The following is a 23,966-nucleotide window of genomic DNA, read 5'->3' on the forward strand; positions in this document are numbered from 1 at the left end:
TCAGCGTGGACTGTGACTGGGTCACTGCAACACCTTGATTATTTTCTTTTTCAGCCATTCTGTTGTAGATTTGCTGCTGTGCTTGGCATCACTGTCCTGTTGCGTGATCCGGTTTTTGTAAAGCTTTAGTTGTTAGACAGCTTGCCTCACATTTGACTCTTGAATACTTTGGTATAAAGAGGAGTTCTTGGTTGACTCAGTGACTGCGAGCTGCCAAGATCCTGTGGCTGCAAAGATCCAGTCATCACCCCTCCACCACAGTGCTGACAGTTGCTATGAGGTGATGTGCTGTGTTTGATTTTGAACAAATGTGCTCCCGTGCGTTATGGCCAAACAAATGGTGGCTACAATTCAGCCGGTAGAGTTAATTGAAAGGTTAGTGGTTTGATCCCTGGCTGCTTCAGTCTGCATAGCAAAGTGTCCTTGGGCAAGATACTGAACCCCAAGTTGCCCTCTGTCGCGTTCATCGGAGTGTGAATGTTTAATGAAGGCACTTAGGTGTGGAAAAAAGTGCTTGTGTGAATGCGAGATGTTGAATAAAGCACTTTGAGTGCTCAAATAGAGAACCAGTCCATTTACACGTTGGTCTTATGTGTCCAAAAGATGGTAGTTTCATTGTTTTTTTGCATGTAACTTTGCAAACCTAAGCTGTGCTGCTGTGTTGTCTTTAGAGTTCATTTGGGAAACAAGCCAGTCCCGTTCAACCCTTTTCTAACCGTATTGATGTGAACTTTAACATTTAAATTGCTAACTGAGACCTTGGGGTGAATTTGCTCAGACTGTGAAAGATTGGCTATCTTCAATGACTTTTCACTTCAGGCTTCAGATTGTTTGGAAATGGCCGTATAACACTTCTCAGAGTGACGGGCAGCTTCTCTAAAATCATTGCTGATGCTTTTCCTGCTTGGCATTCTGTTAGCACACAGCTGAAAGCTCCAAACCACCAAACCGATCAAATCTCCTGCTTTTATAGAGGTGGTCACACTCACTGATGATCAGCTAATAAAGCACAGTTGATTAGCAGCACCTGGCTACTACTTACACTATTAATTCTTATTGAAGTAGTAAGAGTTACTTTCCACAGGCTGGAATAATTTTTATCAAATAAATAATGACATGATGTAATATGCTATGCTTTTTTGTTCGTGAGATTGCATTTACCTAATTTGAACACCTGGTAAAGCCCAGATGATTTTCATTTTGTCCTCTTATGTAAAATAACACTGTGACTTTAAGTGTGAAGGAAAAATGTGCCTAAATGCATCTTCTCATTGGAAATAAAATAAATAATTGGATTGTAGATATTTATTAAAATACTTTCCCACTATCTTAGCCTTTCAACATTTACCAGGTCACTGGCAGCCCATTTAATGTTAGGATGTGGTTTTACTTCATATTAAATGAGCACATTGTCAGAAACTAGAAGATACAACTTAAGAAAAATGTTTTATGCAGGGATTTTGGCCTTAAAGTTCTGTTTTGTTTTTTCATGTCATTGAGATGAAAACACAATAAAAGTTGTGGATGCTAAAAGGTAGAAAAGGTTGATATTTGTGTAAATTTGTTTCTTTTTTTGGTATATTTTTGCTGTAAAAATACAGCGATTTCAGGTAAATTAGGAACGAAATGTTTTTATTTCAAGTGTTTCTGAAAAAGCCTGTCTAGAAAATTCATCGTGACAGTCACGAAAAGCCGAGACACACTGAGGGTATTCAAGTTGTATCTGGGTGAAAACAACAACAATGTCCACACCGAAAGGACTGCATGCCTGTGTGGTGACATTTACTCAGCTCATCTGCTCCCTTCTTGTATCAGGTGTCCAACTACATAAACTGGATGGTGCGTAACTTGGCAGACATGGAAGTACAGCTTGGCTCAGTCAAGAGGATTAACGGCCTGCTCAAAACTGAACCAGAGAATTACGAGGGACTGCTCAGTGAGTGCACTCTGCCGCCTCAAATTAAACTTTCTCTTACTGATTCAGCAGGCGCTCAGAGAAATCATGTCTGACGTCTTACCTGAAAAGTGTTTGTGATTTCTTCTTGAGTGAAGATGCCCGAAATTAACTCTACATTCATCACTGTCAGTTGAAGAAGGGTAGAAGAAGAAGGTCTTTTATATCCCCTAATAATCTATCATACATGGATGCGCTATGTAAAAGTTTGTGCATGTGCAGTATGCAATGCGTCTGTTTCTTATCCATAAAATGTGTGAAAATGTTACATTTTGGTCACAATTTGAAGGAGAATATGTGCTGGTAAGGTGGATTCGCTCAAGTTGTTTTCTTCTCGGATGGAAAAAAAGATCAAAATGAAAGTCGTGATGTTTTCTTGTGTGTCTCAGCTGTGTCTCAGGTTCCTGACGGCTGGCCCCGACAGGGAGAGATCAAGATACAGAATCTGAGCGTTCGTTATGACGCCACACTGAAGCCTGTGCTCAAAAATGTCAACGCACATATCAACCCTGGTCAGAAGGTACAGGACAGAAACCTGTGTTTGAATGTGGAGGAGCAAAGCAGATTAAATGCTTAACAGCTAAATGATGCAAATTTAGCATATTTCCATTTATTCTCCTGTTATTTTCCCTCAAACTTTTGTATTTCTGTTTTTTATGTTATTATTTTATTGTTGGTATTTTCAGTTTTGCCCCATCAGATGAGGAAGCTGTCATTCAAACTGTGTCATGGACTGTTTTTGATCAGCGTCAGACTCACAGCAGAAATACATACTAACATTTAAATAAACTGAAAAGCTAATTAACAGGAGAAATGATACAAGGTCAAATAAATACGTCACATTTAAAAATAAATGAAATAATGCCTGCATTTATTTTTAATACCACTTTGGATGCATTTAATGAAATATTAATGTATTCACTCAGTACTTTTTTAAAAGTCTTCTGCTAGTGAAAAGAGATAATACAGAAAAGACATATTTTAGTTTACTGAGCACTGGCCAGCCTTTTAATGGACTTGGACATGTCCAGGGAGTACCCTGCTCTTGCCTTACCCTGCCTTAACAGCTAGGACAGAGTCTAGCCACATGCCTCCCACACCAATAAGCTGCTAAGAGAATGGATGGATAGATTAATGGTGATAATTATGATGACTGTTTTTGCTTTTTTTCCAGGTGGGGATCTGTGGCAGGACCGGCAGCGGTAAATCCTCCTTCTCCTTGGCCTTCTTCCGCATGGTGGACATGTTTGAGGGTAAAATATCACTTCAGCTTCACACCAGCACAAAAGAATGTTAACAGGATAAAATAAAATAAATAAAATAATACTTATGGCTGTTTGGTTATTCACAAGGGGTTGCCATAACAGGTAGATCTGCACGTTGTATTTCTGCACCAGATGCCCTTCCTTACATAATCCAAATGGGATTCTGTGTCTCCTCAAGGGATAAAATAATAATTGAAATAGTAGAAGAAAAGAGGAAAAGTGTCTTAATTGGTGAAATCAGTGTGTTTTTGTAAACTTCCGTCACACAGGAAGGATTGTGATTGATAACATCGACATCTCCAAGCTGCCTCTGCAGACTCTCAGATCCCGGCTGTCCATCATCCTCCAGGACCCTATCCTGTTCAGTGGCACCATCCGGTACAGTAGACTTCTCTGTCAAAAAGAAGACTAGTGAATCAGTGATAGTGATATGCATTTTAGTAAACGGGGGGGGGGATGCAGAACAGTTCCAGTAAAATGAGCAGATGGTAGAGAGTCTTCAAAGACACAAAACAGGAGGTGAGCTAATTGTGGATAAGAGCCAGAGTTCAGAGTGTCCTCTGAAAACTCCAGTGAAGAGGTTTATTTTTAGACTCCAGCAGCACCGACCATAAAAGCAATGTCATGCTGGAGAAAAAAAAAAGCTGCATGATGGTCTCAGACTGTAGTTTTATACTCATTCCAGTGATGTAAAAGTATATTTCAGTGTTTGTCCCTTTACATGTTTTATGTATGGACTCAGTTTAGTGATGACAGCAGGCTGTGTTGCTCGATTTGACCAGCTCATACGCTTTAGTCCATTTACTGGAATATTCATTACACAGTCATCAGAGACACTGCTTCAAATAGATCATAATGAAAATGGCCCCAGTGGCAGCTCGGAGGTGAAGATTATATTAAAGCTTAAATGTACAGACCACGAATAAAAATGACTTTTTTAAAGCAAAAATACTGATTTCAGACCCTCAAAATATAATATTTATTATGTTTTATGAAATACAAACATGGACTTTTGGTGATATTGACTTGGGATATTAGGAAGGATATTTCTCTTTACAGATCATCCAAATATTTGTTATTCAAAAAAATGCCCTAATCATGAAGTAACTGAAAGTTGCAGCCCTAAATGTAGCTTGTTTTTGTGGGTTTTTAGGTTCAACCTGGACCCAGAGATGAAAGCAACTGATGAGATGCTGTGGGAAGCGCTGGAGATAGCTCAGCTGAAACCTGTTGTTAAGTCACTTCCAGGAGGCCTGGGTGAGACATCTGTGTTTGTTCAAATGTGTGTGTGTGTGTGTGTGTGTGTGTGTGTGTGTGTGTGTGTGTGTGTGTGTGTGTGTGTGTGTGTGTGTGTGTGTGTGTGTGTGTGTGTGTGTGTGTGTGTGTCAACTATATGACATTTGCAAACTGTTTATTTTAAAAGACACACAGAGAGTAAAGTGTTCTCACCCAGATATGAACATTCAACAGAAAAATTAATTCTTTCTCAGAAGCTACGTGCACTGTGCGAACGTCACATCTACCAGCTGCTCGAGTGTCCCCATACAAAGATCGAGCCTCTGTATCAGATGACATGAGCATTCATTTTTAACTCGCTGCAGTGGCTGTTTTATGTGCTGCTGCTCCGTCCTGCACAGTTTTCTGCTCGTGGTTTTGACACAGGACACCAGACAGTTGCCGTCGGCAGGAAGACTCGCAGCCAGATCAAATATTATCTGAAAGTCAAGTCAGAAAATCCAACGTGCATAAATGATGAACGCTTGAAGCGATGATGTTGCACGGGGCCGTCTTTGCGTGGACATTAATATTGGCACGTGAGCGCTTCCAGTTTATCACTCGATTCCTTGCGTCTCAGCCATCCTTTTGTTGTTGTGCAATTCGTCACAACAACAAAAAGAAATGCTTCTCTTGTGGAATAAGCCTGCTGCTCATCTCGCATGATCAATTTCAGTTTTGTGTGACACTGACGAATGTGTGTATGCCAGGATGTGACAGGTTCAAGCTAAGCTGCTTGCAGCTTTAGTTTATGTCTGCTGGAACCAGATGTTCAGTAAGATATTGATCCCTGAGGCTGGAGCTGATGGCTAATTAAGTTCATCCTTTGATTTGGTATAAGCAACAATACAGTGTGCTATAGATGTGTGCTGTGTGGAGAGCCAACATGAGTCCTTGTTACTGCCTTTATTATATGTTCATAAAGGCAACTGTACAGTTTGAGGAATTAAAAAATAACCTTATTAATCATATTTAATGCAAAACACCAAACAATGCCTCTCAGTGTGACTTCACTGCACAATGCACCCCTCCCATTATTTCTAACCCTTTACAGTCACCTTGTAACTAGTTTGATTCCTGTTGGAAGCCTCTGTTTGAAGAGTGACAAACATCCTACTGTTGCATAAACTGAGCGCAGGATCAAAAATTGAGCTGCCATAAAGGATTGATCCGGTCATCAAACAGCTCACATGTAGCAATTAAATTACAGGTTTGCAGCCCACGCCACCCTCAGTCCTCTCGGTGTTTCTTCGTTCTGAATATTAACGTCAAACTTACATGACATTACAACCAAAAAGAAAATCTCAACATTCAATTAATTAATTCATTAATTAATGACCTGATGGTAGATTTTTATTCTGTGTTAGGTTAAATCGCTAGAAAGCTGTTTAGTTCTTCAGGCATTTTTATGACTTAACCTTTATCATTTATAACACTGAGGAGAAAATGGGAAATCAATATGCTATTGATCTGCAATCCAAAACCTAAAGGCTAATTAACTTTACCCTCTTACTCTTTACACTCTTACTTAAGAAAATAACTGAACTACGTAGTTCCTCTGTAGTGTCTTGTGTCGCAAAAACAACAATAAAAAATGCTTCTAAATTCTGGAAATGATTGAAACATATTGAAGTGTATGTTTGGGTTTTCAGATGCCATAGTGACAGAAGGAGGTGAAAACTTCAGTCAGGGTCAGAGACAACTGTTCTGTCTGGCCAGAGCCTTCGTCAGGAAAAGCAGTATCCTTATCATGGACGAAGCCACGGCATCCATAGACATGGCAACGGTGAGTGTGTAATTAAACAAAGAGCATCTTTAAGGTGAAGAGTGGAGAGCAGGTGTGAAGAGGGAGAAAAGAAATGAGAAAATCAGAGAAAGGGGAGGTGAAGGACACGAGAAGTGCAGGGGCGACGCAAAGTGCACGTGGTAATTTTCATCTGGGGGCACGGCAGCAAAGAAAATGAAGGAAAAGCTGACAGACTGGATGATTTGTGAATAGATGTACAACGGTAAAAGCTTAACACTTGGTTCTTTTGTAGAGTAATATTAAAAGAGGTACAGAACGAGAAAACAAATCTCAGCAGTTTTGGGAGTAAACCTTTAACTAACGCACCGAGAGCCTGAGGGGAATTTCAGGAAATGGTTGCTCCGTCCTTAAAAGCCTCTCCTGAATGATCGGCCACAAAGAGCACCAGTTCCAGCTTACAATAAGGCAGCAGCACTGCCCTCAAGGACACACAGTTGATCCTGTAAGAAGGGATGAGACAATAAACAAGAGAGATGATGGTTTGAACAATGAGGGTGAAAAAGTGATTCTTTTTAAACAACATGAATGATGATGTTAAGTATTGAAAGCACCTTTTGTTTTTACACAAACTCTGAATCCCAGTGAAGATAAAGGCATGTTTGCTTAAACTAACCTCCCTGCCTCCTTCTCCACAGGAGAGCATCCTGCAGAAAGTGGTGATGACTGCTTTCGCTGATCGAACAGTAGTTATCATAGCAGTGAGTATATCCCCCTTGCCATTTACAGCTGCGTTATCACAGGGACTGCTGACCTTCACAATGCACTGCTGACGCTTTAACCTTGAAAAGCTACAAATACAGTGCTAGTTATTGAAAGAGGAAATCACGGCATGTTTCTGGTCTTATTCTTTGTTATTGCAATTACATTATGGAGTAATAAAAGAGGTAAAAAATGTATGGTAAAATGCGTAGTGCTCACTTTTGATATTTCTCATGATTTATTTAAGAAAAAAAGGCAAACAGATAGAAACCTGATGAACTCTGGTATTTACTGTGGATGCAACCACACACTTAATTTACCAGCCAATATAAAGATGTGCATACAGCTTTTTCTATTGCAGCTTTGTTTCTAAACAGTCCAAGTGATCTAGCATTCGCTCGACTGCTCACTGCAGTAATTACTTTGTTCTGCTCTGTCACGCAGCATCGCGTCCACACCATCCTCAATGCCGACCTGGTGATCGTGATGAAGCGGGGGATCATCCTTGAGTACGACAGACCCCAGGCTCTGCTGGACAAGGAGGACAGCGTCTTCGCCTCCTTTGTGCAAGCAGACAAGTAGCACAAGAAGAGGAAGAGCGTGGAAGCATTAAAGGAAGACATTCAAAGTGCAATTGATCCCATGGAATATATTCCTTTTATTTTTTAATCATGTTGTATTATATTTGTACATAAGAATGTTAATGCTTTGTTAATAAAACATAAATTATCCTGAAAGTGTGTGTCCAGAGTTATTTGTGCAGTGAGATTGGGGTTTATGACGAAAAGTGTGTTTTGGGCATGTGTTAAACTTGCTGTTTGAAACTGATTAGTCATCACGGGATTGTAGATTTAAAATGACCTGGAGCTAAGCAAACAAATAAATGCACACTGCCAGAAACAAAGCATGCTATAAACATTCTTCGTGTGCTTCTGGTGGGATTGAGGCTGCACTTGATGGAGTGAACACTGACAATCTGACAATAGAAATTTATAAAGCTGGGAAGGGCTCAGAGATGGGGGGGGGGAGGTCAGGACTTGAAAACAAAACAAAACAAAAAGAGAAGATCTGGTTTCTGTGGTTGACCAGCCCACTGCCTGCTAGTGCCTAATGTTAAGTTTTCAACAAACACTCTGACCATTATATGATCGCATAATAAGCTGCCTGTGGCATAGAGGCTACACGGCTGAACAGTTCTTAATGCGTCCTGGTCTCTCCTGCATTCTCATTGAAAATGAAAGGAAGGGCACCACTCTGGTGGTAGTGGTGGTGGTGGAGGGAGGGAGGGACTGCCTCTCCACCTCACATCGTCTCCTTCTCACGTTACCAAGCTATAGCGAAGTAGCGAGATCAGCAAAGAGCCAACTGCGCCTCATGAGCCTGCCTCCTCATCCAAATGTGATAAAACTCAGCTCAGAGGCCCATTACGCGGCGACAGAAGGAACATTTCCCATCTCACTCGATTTCCTTTACGTGCGTACCAACGCAGCGGTAGATGGAGATCTCAATGGGAACAAAGCGGTGTGGCACAACTACGCCTGGTCGCTCTATTTTGTGAGTGACGGCGGCAGCTGCGGAGCTGCTAGAAGAATCTTCTCATGGGATTTGGCGGTTGTGAGGCGCCTGATCTGGAGGCAACGTGAGGAGCACACATACCTTCAGAAAACAGGGCACAACAAGGCTCTCCCTTCCTGCGCCCGACAGCTGCCGAAGAGCTGACACCGCACCGGTGAGTACCGGCTAGTAAGAGAAGTCACCGGGAGAGAGGAGAAAAATTCATTTTTTTCATCCAAGCACAAGCAGGCAGCACCTTCAAAGCGAAACGGCTGTGGGTACGTAGCATGGGAGCGCTATGTTGTCCAGGAAAGGACTCATTCCTGAAGATTACTTGCTTACACGTTTGGCCGAAGATGTTCTGCAGCCCAAGTTCAAGGCGAAAGCGGGAAAGGCTCGGTTCGTCTCCAAGAACGGCACATGCAATGTAGCGCATACCAACATCCGAGAGCAGGGCCGATTCTTGCAGGATGTGTTTACAACGCTCGTGGATTTAAAATGGCTTCACACGCTCATCATTTTCACCATGTCGTTTCTGTGCAGCTGGCTCCTTTTTGGAATGATCTGGTGGCTCGTTGCGTTTGCGCACGGCGACTTGGACCAGAGCGCAGACGACTTTATCCCGTGCGTAACGGATATTCACTCCTTCTCCTCCGCGTTTCTGTTCTCTATAGAGGTCCAGGTGACCATCGGCTTCGGGGGGCGGATGATAACGGAGGAATGCGTTTCCGCTATCATCATTCTGATCGTGCAGAACATCGTCGGGTTGGTTATCAACGCCATCATGCTCGGCTGCATCTTCATGAAAACCGCTCAGGCCAACCGGCGCGCAGAGACGCTCATTTTCAGCAAACACGCCGTTATCTCCGTCAGAAACAACAAGCTCTGCTTTATGGTTCGCATCGGGGATCTGAGGAAAAGCATGATCATCAGCGCCACCGTCCGAATGCAGGTTGTCAAGAGAACCACCACGGAGGAGGGTGAGGTGGTGCCACTAGACCAAATCGACATACACATGGATAACCCAGTGGGTACCAATGGCATCTTCTTGGTATCTCCCCTCATCATCTGTCACATAATTGACAAGCACAGTCCCCTTTACGACCTTTCCGCCTCTGATCTGTTACTCCAAGACATAGAGGTGATCGTTGTGTTGGAGGGGGTGGTGGAAACCACCGGTATCACCACCCAGGCCAGGACGTCCTACGTGTCGGAGGAGATCCTGTGGGGACAGCGCTTTGTGCCTACAGTGTCCGAGGAGGACGGCATGTACGCAGTGGACTACTCCAAGTTTGGCAACACTATGAAGGTCCCAACACCGTGCTGCAGCGCTAAGAAACTGGATGAGGCAGGTGGCATCGCTCGGTTTAAACTGACCGAGGGCGTCACCTTGCGGGCGTCTGTAAGAAGACGTCGGGGCTCCGTCGTGGCTCGAAGGTCCAGGCTGGAGACCATGAAAACTCACGATTAAGAGTGTGCAAATCATGTCTGCGAGCATTTTGTATGAGAGTTAACTGTCTAAGATTGGTGGTTATTAATTCAGATAATCATATTTATTTTATAACATATGGTAGGGATTACCTGTAATCAACAATCAGCATATATTCTCTGCTTTTATACTCAGGGTCAGCGTGAAAATGCGCGAGATAGAATGCACTGATGATTAGAAGTGACTGCTGTATCAAGTGTGAATCACCTTGTCTTTTATTTAAACAAAAAATTGACTGCATGTGTCCTAAATAAATAAAAGAACGCTGCTAGAAATGGTGTTGTGAATGGAGAGGCACAAGAAGGAAATTAAATTAGAATAATGAGGCACTCCCACAATTAAGCAAGGCGTTCTCAATATGCGGAAGAACTCATTAGTATATCCCCTGATTTTACACAGCATAAGTAATAGCACAGTAGGCTGTAGCATTAAAAAAAAAAAATCTGCACTAGTTTTTCATTACTCTTGTCGATGGCAACATAGCTGCCAGCTACTTTGACAAAGATTAAAATACAAACAGTCAAAGATCCGGGCTGCAGAAGCAATCATACCCAAACCCAACTCTATAGGTTGGATCAAACAAATCTTACAGTTCCCACAGTACAGTCAAAAGAATCATTTAAATTTTATGAGATCGCATTTTCCACTTGCAGAAAAAAGGCGAGACGTAAAGTATAAAATATATTTATTATGGAAGCACCATGAATGAGAATGTGTTATATTTAAGTATGACCTCCCTCTAGTTACCGCCTTTCAAGTTTCTTTCATATGCACCCTTCCACAAAGTCTCTCTACCAAAGGTTTTGGCATTTTCTCCCAAAACAGACAAGAAGCCAGACTGCCCTCGAGGTCTCCACAGAGGCCAAACAGAAGAAAACCGTGGATTCTTCATTCTCCAAAAAAGACGGCATCTCTTGCCTGCTTCCCATCTTCCATTCATTCTAACAAACTCCTCGTCATACTAAAGAGCCTCTGATCGCCATTACAAAAGGGTTAACACATGCGGAGTAGTATTTTATGTTAGGAGCAAGGGGGAAACAAAAATTCCAGTGGGAAGTTGGCGGCGTTCCCATTAAAATGATCACCTAAGACAATCTTCTTCAATGCTTCAAGGCTGCTTCTTCAATTTCCACAAAAAACAAAAACAAACAAAGACACAGAGACAGCTGGCATTTCTCTCTTTTATTAGATTATAATCCGCAGAGCTTAAAATATTAAATTGCTTTTAACTTAGTTAATAATTAAAATACATAAAAACAAGAGCCAGAACTGAGGAACCCTGCAAAAAAAGTTAAAATAAATTAAAAAAAAAGGAGAATTATAAATTCAATCCTCCTCCATACAGAGGCTATTTCTGACAGAACCCGCTTGTGATTCTTTGTACAGTAAAGTCCAAGCAGACTGTGCATTTTCTATACATGTGTAATGATACTGTGATCATTTCCAAAGTAATTTTTCCTCTGATATATATATAAAAAAAGCAAATTTAAAGGGACTGGTAAAAATAAAATAACTTTTATTTTGCACTGGAATTACTGGTTTAAACAGCAGAGCAGCGTCACACCATTGCCCTCACCTCTCACTCCGTCCCTCTCTCCCCCTCTCTGCGCCTGCAGACATTACCTCATGTCTTTGTCCTTCTGTGCTGCTGGAGTGAGTGGGTGGAGATGTTGTTGGTGGGTTAAGGGGCTGCTGCTGTGTCAGACACCAGCAAACAGCTCTGATTCACCTTATACAGGCACCAATCTGTCTCAAAGTCCCGATTCTCTGATAGGATTAAATATCTCTCATACAATCTTTATATTCTCTTCTTCGTCTCCCTGTTTCTGTGGCATCCTCCACATCTTTGCTGCCCTCTAAAGGTAGGCTCTGGGATATTTTTTGTTAAGGGGTTCCCCTGGTGATTATTTGACTATATTGTAGTTAAACACAATCGACATCTGTCTGAGCAGTCTGGTGAACAAGGGATAGAGAATGAAAATGAGTAGAGTCTCTCTGGCAGCAGTGACTATTCTCTCAGGTCCTGAGTAGGAAGCGCTTTAATCATCCCCCACATAAACAACCCAAAACAGTGATTGGCTAGTATCGCCCCTGTCAGGCAGTAACATGGCTCCCTACTGGCCAGGGTAGTGGCCGTGCACCTGTAGGCCGCCTCCCACTGCCGAAGGAGGGAAGGACAAGCCCACAAGTCAGCAGAGATGCCTCTTCTCCACACATCAACAACACTGTACAATAGTAGGTCGAAGCAAAGCAGAGCCCCCCTTCCTGTACTGTATGTTAGGCAGAGGACAGAGGGAGGTGAAGTGCTGACAAACACACTGCACCTCCCTCTCAAACCAAAAATAAAAAGTCAACAAAAAATAAAAGAAAATAAAAACCAAAAAAATAAAACATACACATACTTTTTGTTCCTAGTTTAAATTGCAGAGAAGGTGGGAGGAATTTGTCCCTCGGAGGAACGCTCACGCCAATTCCTGCTGGCGTGACAAACCCCTCCCCCGCCACCCCAACCCTCCCCCTTGAAAAATCCCCCCTCCCCCCCTTTCCTTCCGGCTGGTTGGTTGGAGTTGTAGCGAAATATAAGGGTAGTGGAAGGTCTCTTAAGTCCTGCTTGCACCAAGGAAGGGGGCCTGGCTGTCTGTCCTTCTCCATCTGATCTTCTAACACCCCCGCGGCTGCCGTTTCACCACCGCCCCCGCTCATCTCTCCGTCACGTGGTTTTGTGAAGAAGGGGAGGGTGCTGTGGCGGAGGGGGCCGGGGTTAGTGCTGGCAGCGGGGCAGGGGTGCAGAGGATTTCGGACAGGTCGTCCATGATACAGGTCTCCTTGGGGTCGACCAGGTTGAATTCCCTTACGAAAACGATGAAATGTGCATACAGAGTGTTCAAGTGGCCCTGCAGTTCCAGAGCCACCGTCTCTTTAAAGTGCGCCCAGTAGAGGTGAGCCAGCACGTGGAACAGGTACCGGCAGATCTTCTTTACCAAGGACTCAAAGGAGTTGGGGAACTCTTTGCCTGAAGCGAGAAAAAGACAGTAACAATAATGACTAAATGACTGAGCCTTTGGCAGTATTATAAACTGGCTCGTTTTGCCAGTCCCTGAATAAAATATTATAACTTGGTGTGAATGCAAAACTAAAGATGCAGCTCTGTTGTAGGTTTGCATTAAAAGTGAGTTATTTAAAAAGCGCTGATAATATTCATTGCTTAGTTAATAAAGTTAAAAATAAATAATACCAAGACTCATAAGTTTGGCATAAAATTTGATTGGAATCTACAATTTCTTCCTGCTGTTGCTCACTGGACTGCTGCTGATTTATGGTACCCTACACTTCCACATCTGCACCAGCAGGGGGAAGTAAAGTGCTTTAACACTTCAGAGCTGCTCAGGCCCACACTCACCATATTTTGTGGGAAAGATTTCCTCATCTGTGACCAGTTTCTGACAAAGACTCATTACAAAGTCTACATATTGTGGAGCAGTGCACTTCGTCTTCTTCCCCTTCTCATCATACCAGTAGTATATTCTAGAAAGGGAGCAACACAGAGGAAATGTCACAATCCCTGTTATTACAACAACATTAAGACATATGAATGGAGAACAGGATGCGATTACACAGCAGCAATCAGAGCTTTAATAATCATAATGAATGCTGCTGAAAGAATGTGTGTGGCTCATGTAGCAGCAGCATTAGCTCAGACAAAAGTATTTGCTGGAACAGAAACGAACAAGCAGGAAGATAAAATAACACAAGTGACAATTGGCTCATGAAAAATCACCTGCTTGGTTTCCTCATCGAGAAAAAACCCAGACCTCTAATCAGAGTATCACTGTATGACTGAAAGTGATACGTCAAATGTGCAATCTTATGTACAAACTAGATATTATGTTTGCATTTTTTGGCTACAGCGGATCCCGTGACTCTGAGTTTTAATTTCCTGATCGGGCCACATTGCCTCTTGCTGACACTGATCCCCCGTCAGTCCTGCTGCTGGGCAAACATTTCCGCGGGGGCTGACTCAGATAACTGAATTGTAAGCGGCTGGCTTGGAAACATGGTTAACAAAAGGTCAAACGGGAGGTCAGCAGGCACCTTAGAGATAGATGAATGAGCCACAGGCGGCTTTTTGCGGGCTGTCAGGAGACGAGATGTTGAGACCGAAATGGTAAAATAACCACAGGGACCAGAGATGATCTCTGAGTTGGAAAGGTCAGTTAATAAGCAGATAAAATGTGAATGCAGGTGTAGCGGTCTGCAGTGCGGCTGTGGGAGGCAGCGGGGCAGACATAACAAAACCTGAGGAATGTAAAGTGTCCACATAGCTGATCCTCCAGGAGGCCAACTACTGACCACAACAGCAGGACATGACACTTACAATACACTAACAGACAGACAGTCTAATACTGTGTGCATGTGGGAGACTGGCTAAACCACAAATATTCCTGTGCTGCTAAATACACAGAGACGAGCAGACATGGTACAGATAACACAGTGATTTAAGTCAGACTTCATTAACGGGACACAGACAGCTTTTCAAATATAATTTGCTTTTGCTTAACCTTTACTTTGTCTGTTATGTAGTGTCCTTGGCTTTTTGTTGAATGTGTGTACAACGAGCACCTCTAAAGATGTGAGAAGAAATAAAGATTTGATCCCAAAACAAGATCAAATTAAGTAAATCTAACAAATTCAGGAGACTTTATAAAACATTACTTTATGCATTTTTCAACTTTCTGTCTACTGCAAGTTTTGCCTTAATTGTATTTCGTAATTTCCTTCCTTCCTTTTTAAAAAAAAAAAAATACTGACTTACACAAAAACTGACTGTGCAGTGAACGCAACAGATTTTGTCAGTTTAGCTTCGAGCTAAGTGACTGGATAATGTTTTTTTATTCTTTGTTAATGACGTATGTTTTTATAACAATGCTGAAGAAGTGGGTGTATTTTCATAAACAGAATCTAAACTGGAACCATCTATAAGAACTCAATGTATAGTGAACACAGTGAGCACTTCTATCCACCCACCCACACAAAATGGGTCTAAATAGTTACCAAATGGTTCTGTTTCCTCAGAGCTCATGGAAACATTTTCTTCCAAAAATAGTGCTCAGCTCTGCCCTTGGGCAGGGGCACTGACGCTGCTGCTGTGACTGGGCCTCAGTCAGTTTTAACCACAGAGTGCGGCGCGATGCCAGATCCTGCATAGGCAGGAAAAGGCGGGGTGTGCTGGGCACCAGGCAGCAGAGAAAGGTACAATCCTAAATGTTGGGCCTACATTTAGGATTCAGAGGAGTCATTAAACAAACCATATTCATTGTCACTTCAACTCTGCGTCTTTAATATTCAAGACATTAACTCTGTTTTACTGCTCGACAAACGGCACAAACAAAAACCTGTTAATCTGCTCCAACGCCTCCTCCGTTTACATACCGCAGGTGAAACATGTTTGTCTTATTTGTCAGGGTGTGGGTTAGAAGCAGTAGCTTAAGGTGACAACAGCGGAAAACGCCACTGTCTCACAGCTGAACTCATGATTACTGTCAAACACCAGGTTGTTTGTCTATCTCTCAGAATTCGGCTTGAGTGATTACATTACTTAGAATGTGTTAGGAGGTGTTTAGTGATTATTGTGGTTTTTCAAAGTGTGGCTAATCTGGTTTTTTGAGCCTTCAGCAGACACAGGGGAAAAGAGGGCCTCTCTTTAAGAGTCAAGGCCTCATAAAAAGACTGCACGCCACCTGAACAGGGGAGGCTAGTTCAATAAATACTTAAGAGTTAGTCATCCTCCCCTTGTGTTAACATGAGACTTCTATGTTAGGATTATCCTAAACAAACTAATGTAAAGATATGCCTAATTTACTTCACATAGTAGTGATAAACCAGTTGAGGACAAAAGGTATGGGTCTAAAAACGTGACAAGTTTTAAAAAAATATCCTGTGGGGTGACTTCAGAGTGATACAGATTTCAGCCCCTGGACTGGAACCGATTGCTTACAAATGGCAAGAGATTAAAGGCAGACATCCTGGTGACACTTTGATCAGAGAATCAAGGAAATGTGTGTGTGATGTGAGTGTAATGATATTAGCAGAGTTCAGACAGCAGCAAAAATCACAGGCTGGACCGCAATTGAAGCTGAAGCTGGCCCAGGGTACAGTTATTAGCATGTGGACTCTACATTTGCCAGACTATATCAGGTTTTCGTCTGTGCAAGCCAGTGATAATAATGAAAAGAGGAAAACTGGTGCTTAAAAAGGCCATGCCTTGGGTGCAACATCTAAGCACATCAAAGCACAGCAGCCCTAACCTTCTGTTTGTGAGGGGCAGCCAATCAGAAAAAAGTTGACTTAAGGGGTGAGTGGCCTTAAAGGCCCCCTTCCCAGACCTGAGAACCAACAGGAAGGACTAGTGTAAAATAAGGATCATTTTCGAACTGCCAATTGTGCAAATAAATTCCAAAAATAATATGAAGCTTCAGATGAGCTCAACAGATCTCCTTGAAAGCTTTAAAATATACACATTTCTATACTGTGTGGGTAGTTAGAAGACCGAGCATCTCCTCAGGGTTGTGAGTTCGCCCTTGCTGACCAGAGAAGCGTCACTTAATGAATTATCCAATAGGACACCAGATTTCTGATGAATAAACCAATAAGGGCTCTCCAGGTGAGTGATGAATAAACCAGAAGTGTGGGCGATAACTTACGTGTTGCAGGCCGTCATGGCTTGACAGATCTCCCCAGTGCAGAACTCTGAGATAGTGCTGTACTGAAGGTTGATAAGATTGAAGAATGTTGTTGCTGTGGGAAAGAGATGAGAGAGCACAAGACTGTTGGTCATCCACAACACAGGAATTATAACAACACTAATGCACAAGCAAATATTGGTATGCCAGTGGGTGAATGACCGTAAGAAGATATGTTATTGTCACGTTCTTCTTTGGCTCATGAGGACACACCTAAAATTGTATACGCAATGCTTAGTGGGCAGTAAGAGTCACATGCGCACACACTAATTCCAGTTACCACATCCTTCAAAAGATGGTTTTGTTTCTGATGCACACAAAGAATGGGAGGAGGCTTTGACAAGCATTCACCTAAAACAGACAGGTATTGACAACTGCCTTATTCACCTGAAACAAACAGAGCATACGGACTCAAGAAAACTATTTTCAACATGCTGCATGTTAGGTAAAACCCGTCCTGCACTATCTTATTTGCCTTATACATTTTTTAAAAAGCACAAAAGGGACTCCCAATGAAATCAAAACAGGAGCTGGGCAAAATGTCAACCAATTTTTACAAAGGAAATAAGTAATAGAGTATTATAGGATTTTCTTTCTCTTGCTATTCAACTCCCACTAGTCAACATGCTTTTTCAATGCCTGAAGTTGGAAAATATTTAGTAAAAATGACATCATTATTTATTTGGTTACAAGAAGAAAAAAAAAATCTAAACATTGCTCCACCCAACTGAGTTTCCTGGAAGCTAAACCTCAGTCACTGATGGATATCTTACTTGTAGCGTGAGGTTTCAGTTTTTGGTAGCCCCCAAAATTTAAGTAGTCTTCTAAAAAGAGACATATTTTTGTTTCCTTTACAATACTAAATTAAAGTATAATATTGTAATGGAAACAAAAATTAATCAGAAAGGTTACTCCAACAACTGTATAAAATCACAGTAATCAACTCATCTCCAGAAATTTCATGAACAGTAAGAACTGTGTAGAACATGAATCAGTCAGTGTCAGATCCTGAATCTGAAATTTCCACTGGTCAAAATGTCAACCAATGGAGGCCATTTGCTTTTTTGAAGTTTGCAAAACTGAAATAAGACAATGGTAGTATTATATAGATTTTCATTTTCAGATCTCTTGGTTATTCCCATTGTTTGATTAAACTACCATCCCACTAGTTCCCATGGATGGGGTCACATTTTTTTCCCTCACAACATAGAAGCCTGAATTTGCTGGTCATAAGCCACATTTTTTGTCCAGTAAAAAAAAGCTGAGCTGACATCTGATTTGTCATTTTTCCGTTTGTGGTTTTTATTTTGGCTGTGCACCCTGACCTGAAGCAGAAAAAATCTAAACAAATCCTGCTGCTTTTACACCGTATTTAACTAACACTCAGCGATCCTGGTTTAAGCTTGCTGTGGGAGATTTCACTTGTCACGCTTTGAATAGTAAGCTAATGATAAGACGATGTCAAGGAATTTGCGCAATATCGTCACTCACCAATCAGTGCTGCCGCTCTCTATACACTGTTTGCGCTTGTGAAAGTGAAAGCAAGAAACAAGCACAAATTAATTCAATATGTCACATATTGGCAGTGGCTCATCGATGCCGACAAACTTATTTTCGGCAAAATCATGTGAAATTTTTCTTCATGATAGCCCGGACGGGCAGGGCTGAGATAGATTTTGTTAGCCCGACTGGAAAATCGCTAGCCTCGGTGTTTTATTTTATGAGCCCTGATTTGATATATGCAAGCTTGTATAACTTAATTTTCATGATGACAAACTTATGGGCATGTGAAATCACATGTCTGTTGTTATGCAACAGTGTTTTATTAGCTAAAATAAAAAGGAAAGAAGAATTCCCCCCATCCCCCTGCATGCACCGTAGTGGTTTGGATATGTAACCAAAGCAAAGTCAAAAAGAAAGTCTGAGACTGATCCAGCTGCCAGGTCATAGAAAGCTGAGTAAACTCCAGAAGTGATGCCCAAAATGGCAAATATACATTTTGGTAAAGGCTGACACGCTGCACAGAGTGACTGTAAATGGTGGCGTGTAGTGTTGCACTGGGAACAGTCTTTAAACTGTGCCAGGCCTGGATCATGTTAAAGGCTTAGCTCCCTTGTCCTACTTGTTATATCCAGGTGAGTGACAAGCGCATATAGATGTGGAAAGCAATTCCAAGCCCCCGAGAAAACGTTACAAGTGGGTGTAAACACCAAGCTCGATCAATGAATACGGACCTCACTAAATGTCTTTTAAATGCTGAGCATCTAACAAGTGTCCAACTCTATTGTTCAAATTTGTCACGACTACCACAGTCAAAGGCACTCACTGTTGCTGGCTAGCCATTCGTTGAGATCTATCTCTCTGGGCAGCACCACCAGTTCCTTAAGGTCGAAGTCCACCACGCGGACTTTCGTGAACTCTGGTTCCAAGTACTGTTTCTTCTCCTCTGCTGGTGGCTTCTTTCCATTTGGCTTCGTTTTGGACTTCCTGGAATATAGAAGACAAGAGGGCAGATTAATAAAATGATAAGGGTGCTGATAAGGCAAATACAAGATAATGTGAAGTGGGAGAAGAAATTTACAAGCGCCTGAGATTTATGCCAGCTGTAAAACTACAGTTTAGTTTGAGTCTGTAAAGAATGAAAGTTGTTCAGGCTGCTGAAAAAAAAAACACATATATTCTACACAACCAGCCTTTCAAGATGAGCTGGTCAAATGATAAGCCAACAGTAAATATAGAAACAAAACAGCCTAAGTTAGTACTTCAGTAAAATTCCACTGATAAACAGGGAAGTCAGCATAAAATAACTGGTATGCATCCAATGCATAACAGATTGCAAAAATATCAGTTACGAAACACAAACGTTCTGTGACTTTTCCATCGTTTGATTAACAGCAGCCTAAAGAGACCAAACAAAAGAGCCCTTTGTTACTGTACCTATCCTCCAAGTCTGGCTCAATACCGAATGTTTGTAGAATAGCTTCTATAAAGGCAGCCATCTCCAGCGCCTTGTACTTCCACTGTTAGTTTTAGTGCTGCAATGTGATACTGCACTCTGCCAGAGTTCCCAGGGCTGTGCCCTTTCTTCCCTCAGCTCCTGCTCAGTGAAGGCACTGCCTTCCTGGGTTAAAGGTTGGAAATCTTAACAAGCAGCAGACTTTGCACAATCAACTGTCCACCCATCTTCCTTTTTCACAATTTTAAAAGTTAGGACTAATAATACCCAGCTTAATTTGGTATTCCATTCAAGTCTTTCCACACCCCGTAAAGACTATTATTCTTCTCAAATTATACATACGTCTTTATTTCACTCCTACTTGCCAGTGCTACGCTGTTTTGGTTTGCTTAAGGACAAAGGAGGTAAATTTATTGTGCTACTGCTGACCTTCATTTCCAGCCTTCTTGAACTTATTGCTAATTCCCCTCATCCTCTTCTCTCCACACCCTCTGTCCAAACACAATGATCCATCAATGTGTTCTCGGCTCTTGCCTTCTCTCCTTTACTTCCTATTCACAGCTCACCCCACTGGAGTTTACAGGAGGAAAGTTAATTGGCTTGTTTTTCTGCATGAAAAAGGGTATTACATTCATGGAAGAAGAGCATAGAAGGGCAAAAGAGAGCAGGCAGAAGTAGAAAGGAATGGAGCAAGGAGGAATGATCAACACAGGCCCAGCTGATATCCATGGGAACTAATAAACACTTTCAAAACACGACTGGACTGTAAAGCACGAGGCCTCTTGGCCAGAGCTCCGTGTTCAAAAGCCTTTCACTGTTTAATTCCATTCTCCAGGAAGCATCACCCAGCTTTCCACCTCAGCAAACAAGGAAAGGCATGTCAACATAATACAGACAGATACAGAGCCCTGGAGCTTTTTACTTTGTAAATGTTTAAGACCCCCCGCCCCCATTTCCTTACATGTTCACTGTCTCCTAATTTATCTGTCAGACAAATGCTTAGCTGTAAACTGTCTTCTGGATGCGTCTGAAAACACTGAAAGACTCACACTTGCATAGTCACACTCAGACACACAGCAAAGGGTACCAAGGTGCTAAAGGTTCTTGTTTGTTGGGAAATTATTCGGATGTTTCCGTCAGGCAGTACCTGAGCTTGTTTTTATCGTCATTTATAAAAAACAAAACTAAAACCACAAGGACACTGGAGATTACACACTGATGGTTAATTATTAATGACAGGCTACTTTCTCCAGTTGCTCCACTCATCCATCTTAAGGCATCTCTTCCTGTCCTTTCCTCCCATCCTTCTCTCCTCACAGCACCATTTACACTGTACTTTGAATCTACGACGTAGGTACAGTGCAACTGTAAACTGCAACTATCTAGACTTGCTCTTAATTGTCCTGCCCAACCAGCTTTCAATTTACCCCACACTATGAACTGTACCGAGTCACATTTTAATTGCCAATCCTTTTTTCACATTTAAAGTTCCTTCAAGTGCTTGTTTTTTTTTCATATCTCCTTATCGCCATCTGCTTCCTTCCTCTAGCCAAAACAAACAGAAAATACCCCTCCTTCCCTCTCATGAGGGCACAGACAGATTCATGTGGTCTGTGTGGTTTTGCGCTGTAAGCTACATGTTCTATCACGTGAAAAAGCTTTTCCCGACGAAAGAGCTTCATCTTTGGATACCATAAGCTCTCGCAACTTTTCAAAGGCTTTGCTAAGCCTTTCAGAACAACTGGTCAGGTCCTGTGAAAGGATCCTTTTGAAAACATTGTTTCACTCAGCCATTTCCTGCCTTTCTCTTTGTAATTTCATAATTTTCCCACACAATTGCCTCCTCCAGTTCTTATGAATATTTGAGGATAAGGGGAGGTGATGGTCTGCAGCCATTAGTTTATTTTAGGATAAAGAAAACTTCCTCTTTGCCAGCACTCCTCCCTTCACACAACCTTCTGATTGGTAATGTTCTCCAAGGCAAGTTTTTGCCATAAAAGGCATCAGATGCCTCTTTCTCCTCGCCAGATCAGGGGCAGATCAGGGCAATCCAGAAGTCAGGAGTGTGGAGGAGAAAAGGAACGTGTGCCTGGCACCAGCAGAAACAGGTCTACGATATGGCCTCATAATAGAGAGATACATGTAAACCTGATTTATTTACGAGTGGATGGTGAGAAGCAGGAAGAAACCTGCTGGTGTTTATCTGCAATGAAAACAAAAAGGAAATAGGGCTGTTACACAGGTTAGGCAAAGTACAGTGCTGCAGAGCTGTGGAGTAACTGACCCGACAGCTGTTCAACTCCATCCGTTATCCACTCTCACCCTTTCACTTTTCCCAGCAATGCCACCTCCCCCACCATCAAGCCATCTTCTCTCACTACCTTTCCTCTTGTACAAACCAAAAGTACAGAGCAAATGCACTGTGTGTGTTGCGCGCACAGACGACACATACACACACCCCTAGCAGTAGCCCCACTAACCCAGCTGGTGACAACAGCTGTGTCGTGAGCCTGATCCCACCAGAGAAAAACTAGAAGAAGCAAGTTCTATCTGGTCTGAAAGACTGTTTGTGTAGACACGAGCATCAACCAAGCCAAACATGCATATACATGACGTGCAAATGTTAACTGCTGATTATTTTCTGACTGTGGGCCAAATCAATCCTGAATACGCTTGGTTCTTACAAAAGGCTCATCTAACAGAAAGGGGGAACCCTCTTGCAGGTGCGCCAAAAGCAAGTCCATCTCATTACCAGAATCTGGTTCCAATTAATCGTGCCATCGGATAGTGCGGTAATGTGGCCCTATCTTGGAGAATTTACTACAGTAGTTTCTCTAACACCATAAATTGGCGACTAAATTGCTTCAGGAGTATTCAGACCATGCCGACTTCTTGTTTCCATAGTTAATCACCCCATATCACCAAATCACTGACATTAATGCTTGGAAAAAAAAAAAAAAAAAAAAAAAAAACCCAACATTTTCAGTTTTTACTGGTTTTTCTGTGAGCTGAACACAAACAAAGAAAACCTGTTCAACAAAACCCATGGTCCTCTTGAGCCTCTGGCTCCCAGCAAGCAACATATTACACAACTGTTGCTTGAATTGGCTTTTTCGATAACAGGGGTATCCAACGAATGGCATATGGACGCATTTAATGCAATCTGGTCGGGTGACACTGACAAATTTTTTTTACCATTTTCTTTCAGACAGCTGCTTTCTATATCAAGAGCTTTGATTTGACTAATAAAAAAAAAAATCAAATGCACTGGCACAATAAACAAAAATGTATAAATATAAAGCAACTCTCTGTTCTCTTCTTAGAACAACCCCCCCCCCAAAAAAAAGCACTGGCATCCACTGAAGGTCATATTGCGAGGAAATAAAACATGCCCAGACCTCAAAAACACGTGACAGTCTCATTTCTAAGCCTATTATTATGCTAGTCAAGTTTTAAAAAAGGAAGAAAAAAAAAAAACAAGTGTGATAAAACCCGGGATAATACTGAAATTTCATGATAAGACCAGGACGGAGTGAATGAACTCTGCTATTTTGTTAAATAAGCAGCTTTCTCCAAGTCTGCTGATCTATTTCAGGACTTAAATTAAATAGACCCAATGGCACCCTGCCCTGAAAAACCACAAAGAGGGAAAAAAGCAAGCAGTCTGAGCGCACCAAAGCTCCACCACAGCAGCCATTACAGAGCTTAAAAAAAGAGACTGACTTAAGCATCGACTAAACCTGACGTTCAGCCTTGGTAAGTCAGAAAAGTATTGCCTTATTCAGAGTTAAGTATAGTTTGAATATTTTGCCAATTTTAGTTTTTGGACAAGAAAACAAAAACTACAACAGTGCAGCTGTCACCACTTAATCAACGCCTTTACTGGGGGAGAAAGCAGCCACGCAAATTAGTAAATGAGAACTGGAGCCAGAGTGCAGACCTAAACATATGTAAATGTACACACACACACACACACACACACACACACACACACACACACACACACACACACACGCACTCTACTGGCCCTGTCCTAGCTACCTCTTCTTCTACATGTTATCCTATCAAACATCCCATTTACTGGCTCTCAGTCTAGCACAATATGCAAGAAACCCCTGCGAGCACCACATTCGAGCCTCATCATCATAATAACAAACATGTAACAGGAATTGGGAGTGTAATCTTGAATTGATTTAACACAACAGGAAGCAAAATACTGAAATAAAG

General features: G+C 42.0%; 3 protein-coding genes across 6 annotated transcripts in view; 2 read left to right on the forward strand and 1 right to left on the reverse strand.

The window, feature by feature from the left end:
- Positions 1 to 8,022, forward strand: part of abcc8 (ATP-binding cassette, sub-family C (CFTR/MRP), member 8) — a 58,546-nt gene extending 50,524 nt beyond the window's left edge. Inside the window, exons 32-39 of the mRNA XM_039614416.1 lie at positions 1,816 to 1,936; positions 2,344 to 2,474; positions 3,129 to 3,207; positions 3,489 to 3,597; positions 4,373 to 4,476; positions 6,147 to 6,280; positions 6,937 to 6,999; positions 7,445 to 8,022. Of these exons, the coding sequence (XP_039470350.1) occupies positions 1,816 to 1,936; positions 2,344 to 2,474; positions 3,129 to 3,207; positions 3,489 to 3,597; positions 4,373 to 4,476; positions 6,147 to 6,280; positions 6,937 to 6,999; positions 7,445 to 7,582 (879 nt within the window). The 3' untranslated portion in view covers positions 7,583 to 8,022. The remainder of the gene's footprint in view (positions 1 to 1,815; positions 1,937 to 2,343; positions 2,475 to 3,128; positions 3,208 to 3,488; positions 3,598 to 4,372; positions 4,477 to 6,146; positions 6,281 to 6,936; positions 7,000 to 7,444) is intronic.
- An 800-nt stretch (positions 8,023 to 8,822) lies between these two features.
- On the forward strand, positions 8,823 to 11,355 carry kcnj11 (potassium inwardly rectifying channel subfamily J member 11). The gene has a single exon (XM_031749238.2). The coding sequence runs from the start codon at positions 8,853 to 8,855 to the stop codon at positions 10,023 to 10,025; it is 1,173 nt and encodes a 390-aa protein (XP_031605098.2). The 5' UTR covers positions 8,823 to 8,852; the 3' UTR covers positions 10,026 to 11,355.
- The window catches only part of mob2a (MOB kinase activator 2a), a 56,748-nt gene continuing 43,986 nt past the window's right edge, over positions 11,205 to 23,966 (reverse strand). For all 4 annotated transcript variants that reach the window (XM_031749230.2, XM_031749229.2, XM_031749228.2 and 1 more), the window contains exons 2-5: positions 19,110 to 19,270; positions 16,745 to 16,838; positions 13,444 to 13,568; positions 11,205 to 13,056 (exon numbers count right to left, since the gene is read on the reverse strand). In XM_031749230.2, the coding sequence (XP_031605090.1) occupies positions 12,743 to 13,056; positions 13,444 to 13,568; positions 16,745 to 16,838; positions 19,110 to 19,270 (694 nt within the window). In that variant the 3' untranslated portion in view covers positions 11,205 to 12,742. The remainder of the gene's footprint in view (positions 13,057 to 13,443; positions 13,569 to 16,744; positions 16,839 to 19,109; positions 19,271 to 23,966) is intronic.

This window comes from Oreochromis aureus, linkage group 7 (assembly GCF_013358895.1).
Source record: "Oreochromis aureus strain Israel breed Guangdong linkage group 7, ZZ_aureus, whole genome shotgun sequence".
NCBI lineage: Eukaryota > Metazoa > Chordata > Actinopteri > Cichliformes > Cichlidae > Oreochromis > Oreochromis aureus.

Coding starts and splice junctions, on each gene's coding strand:
- kcnj11 (XM_031749238.2), top strand. CDS start 8,853: ATGTTGTCCAGGAAAGGACTCATTCCTGAAGATTACTTGCTTACACGT.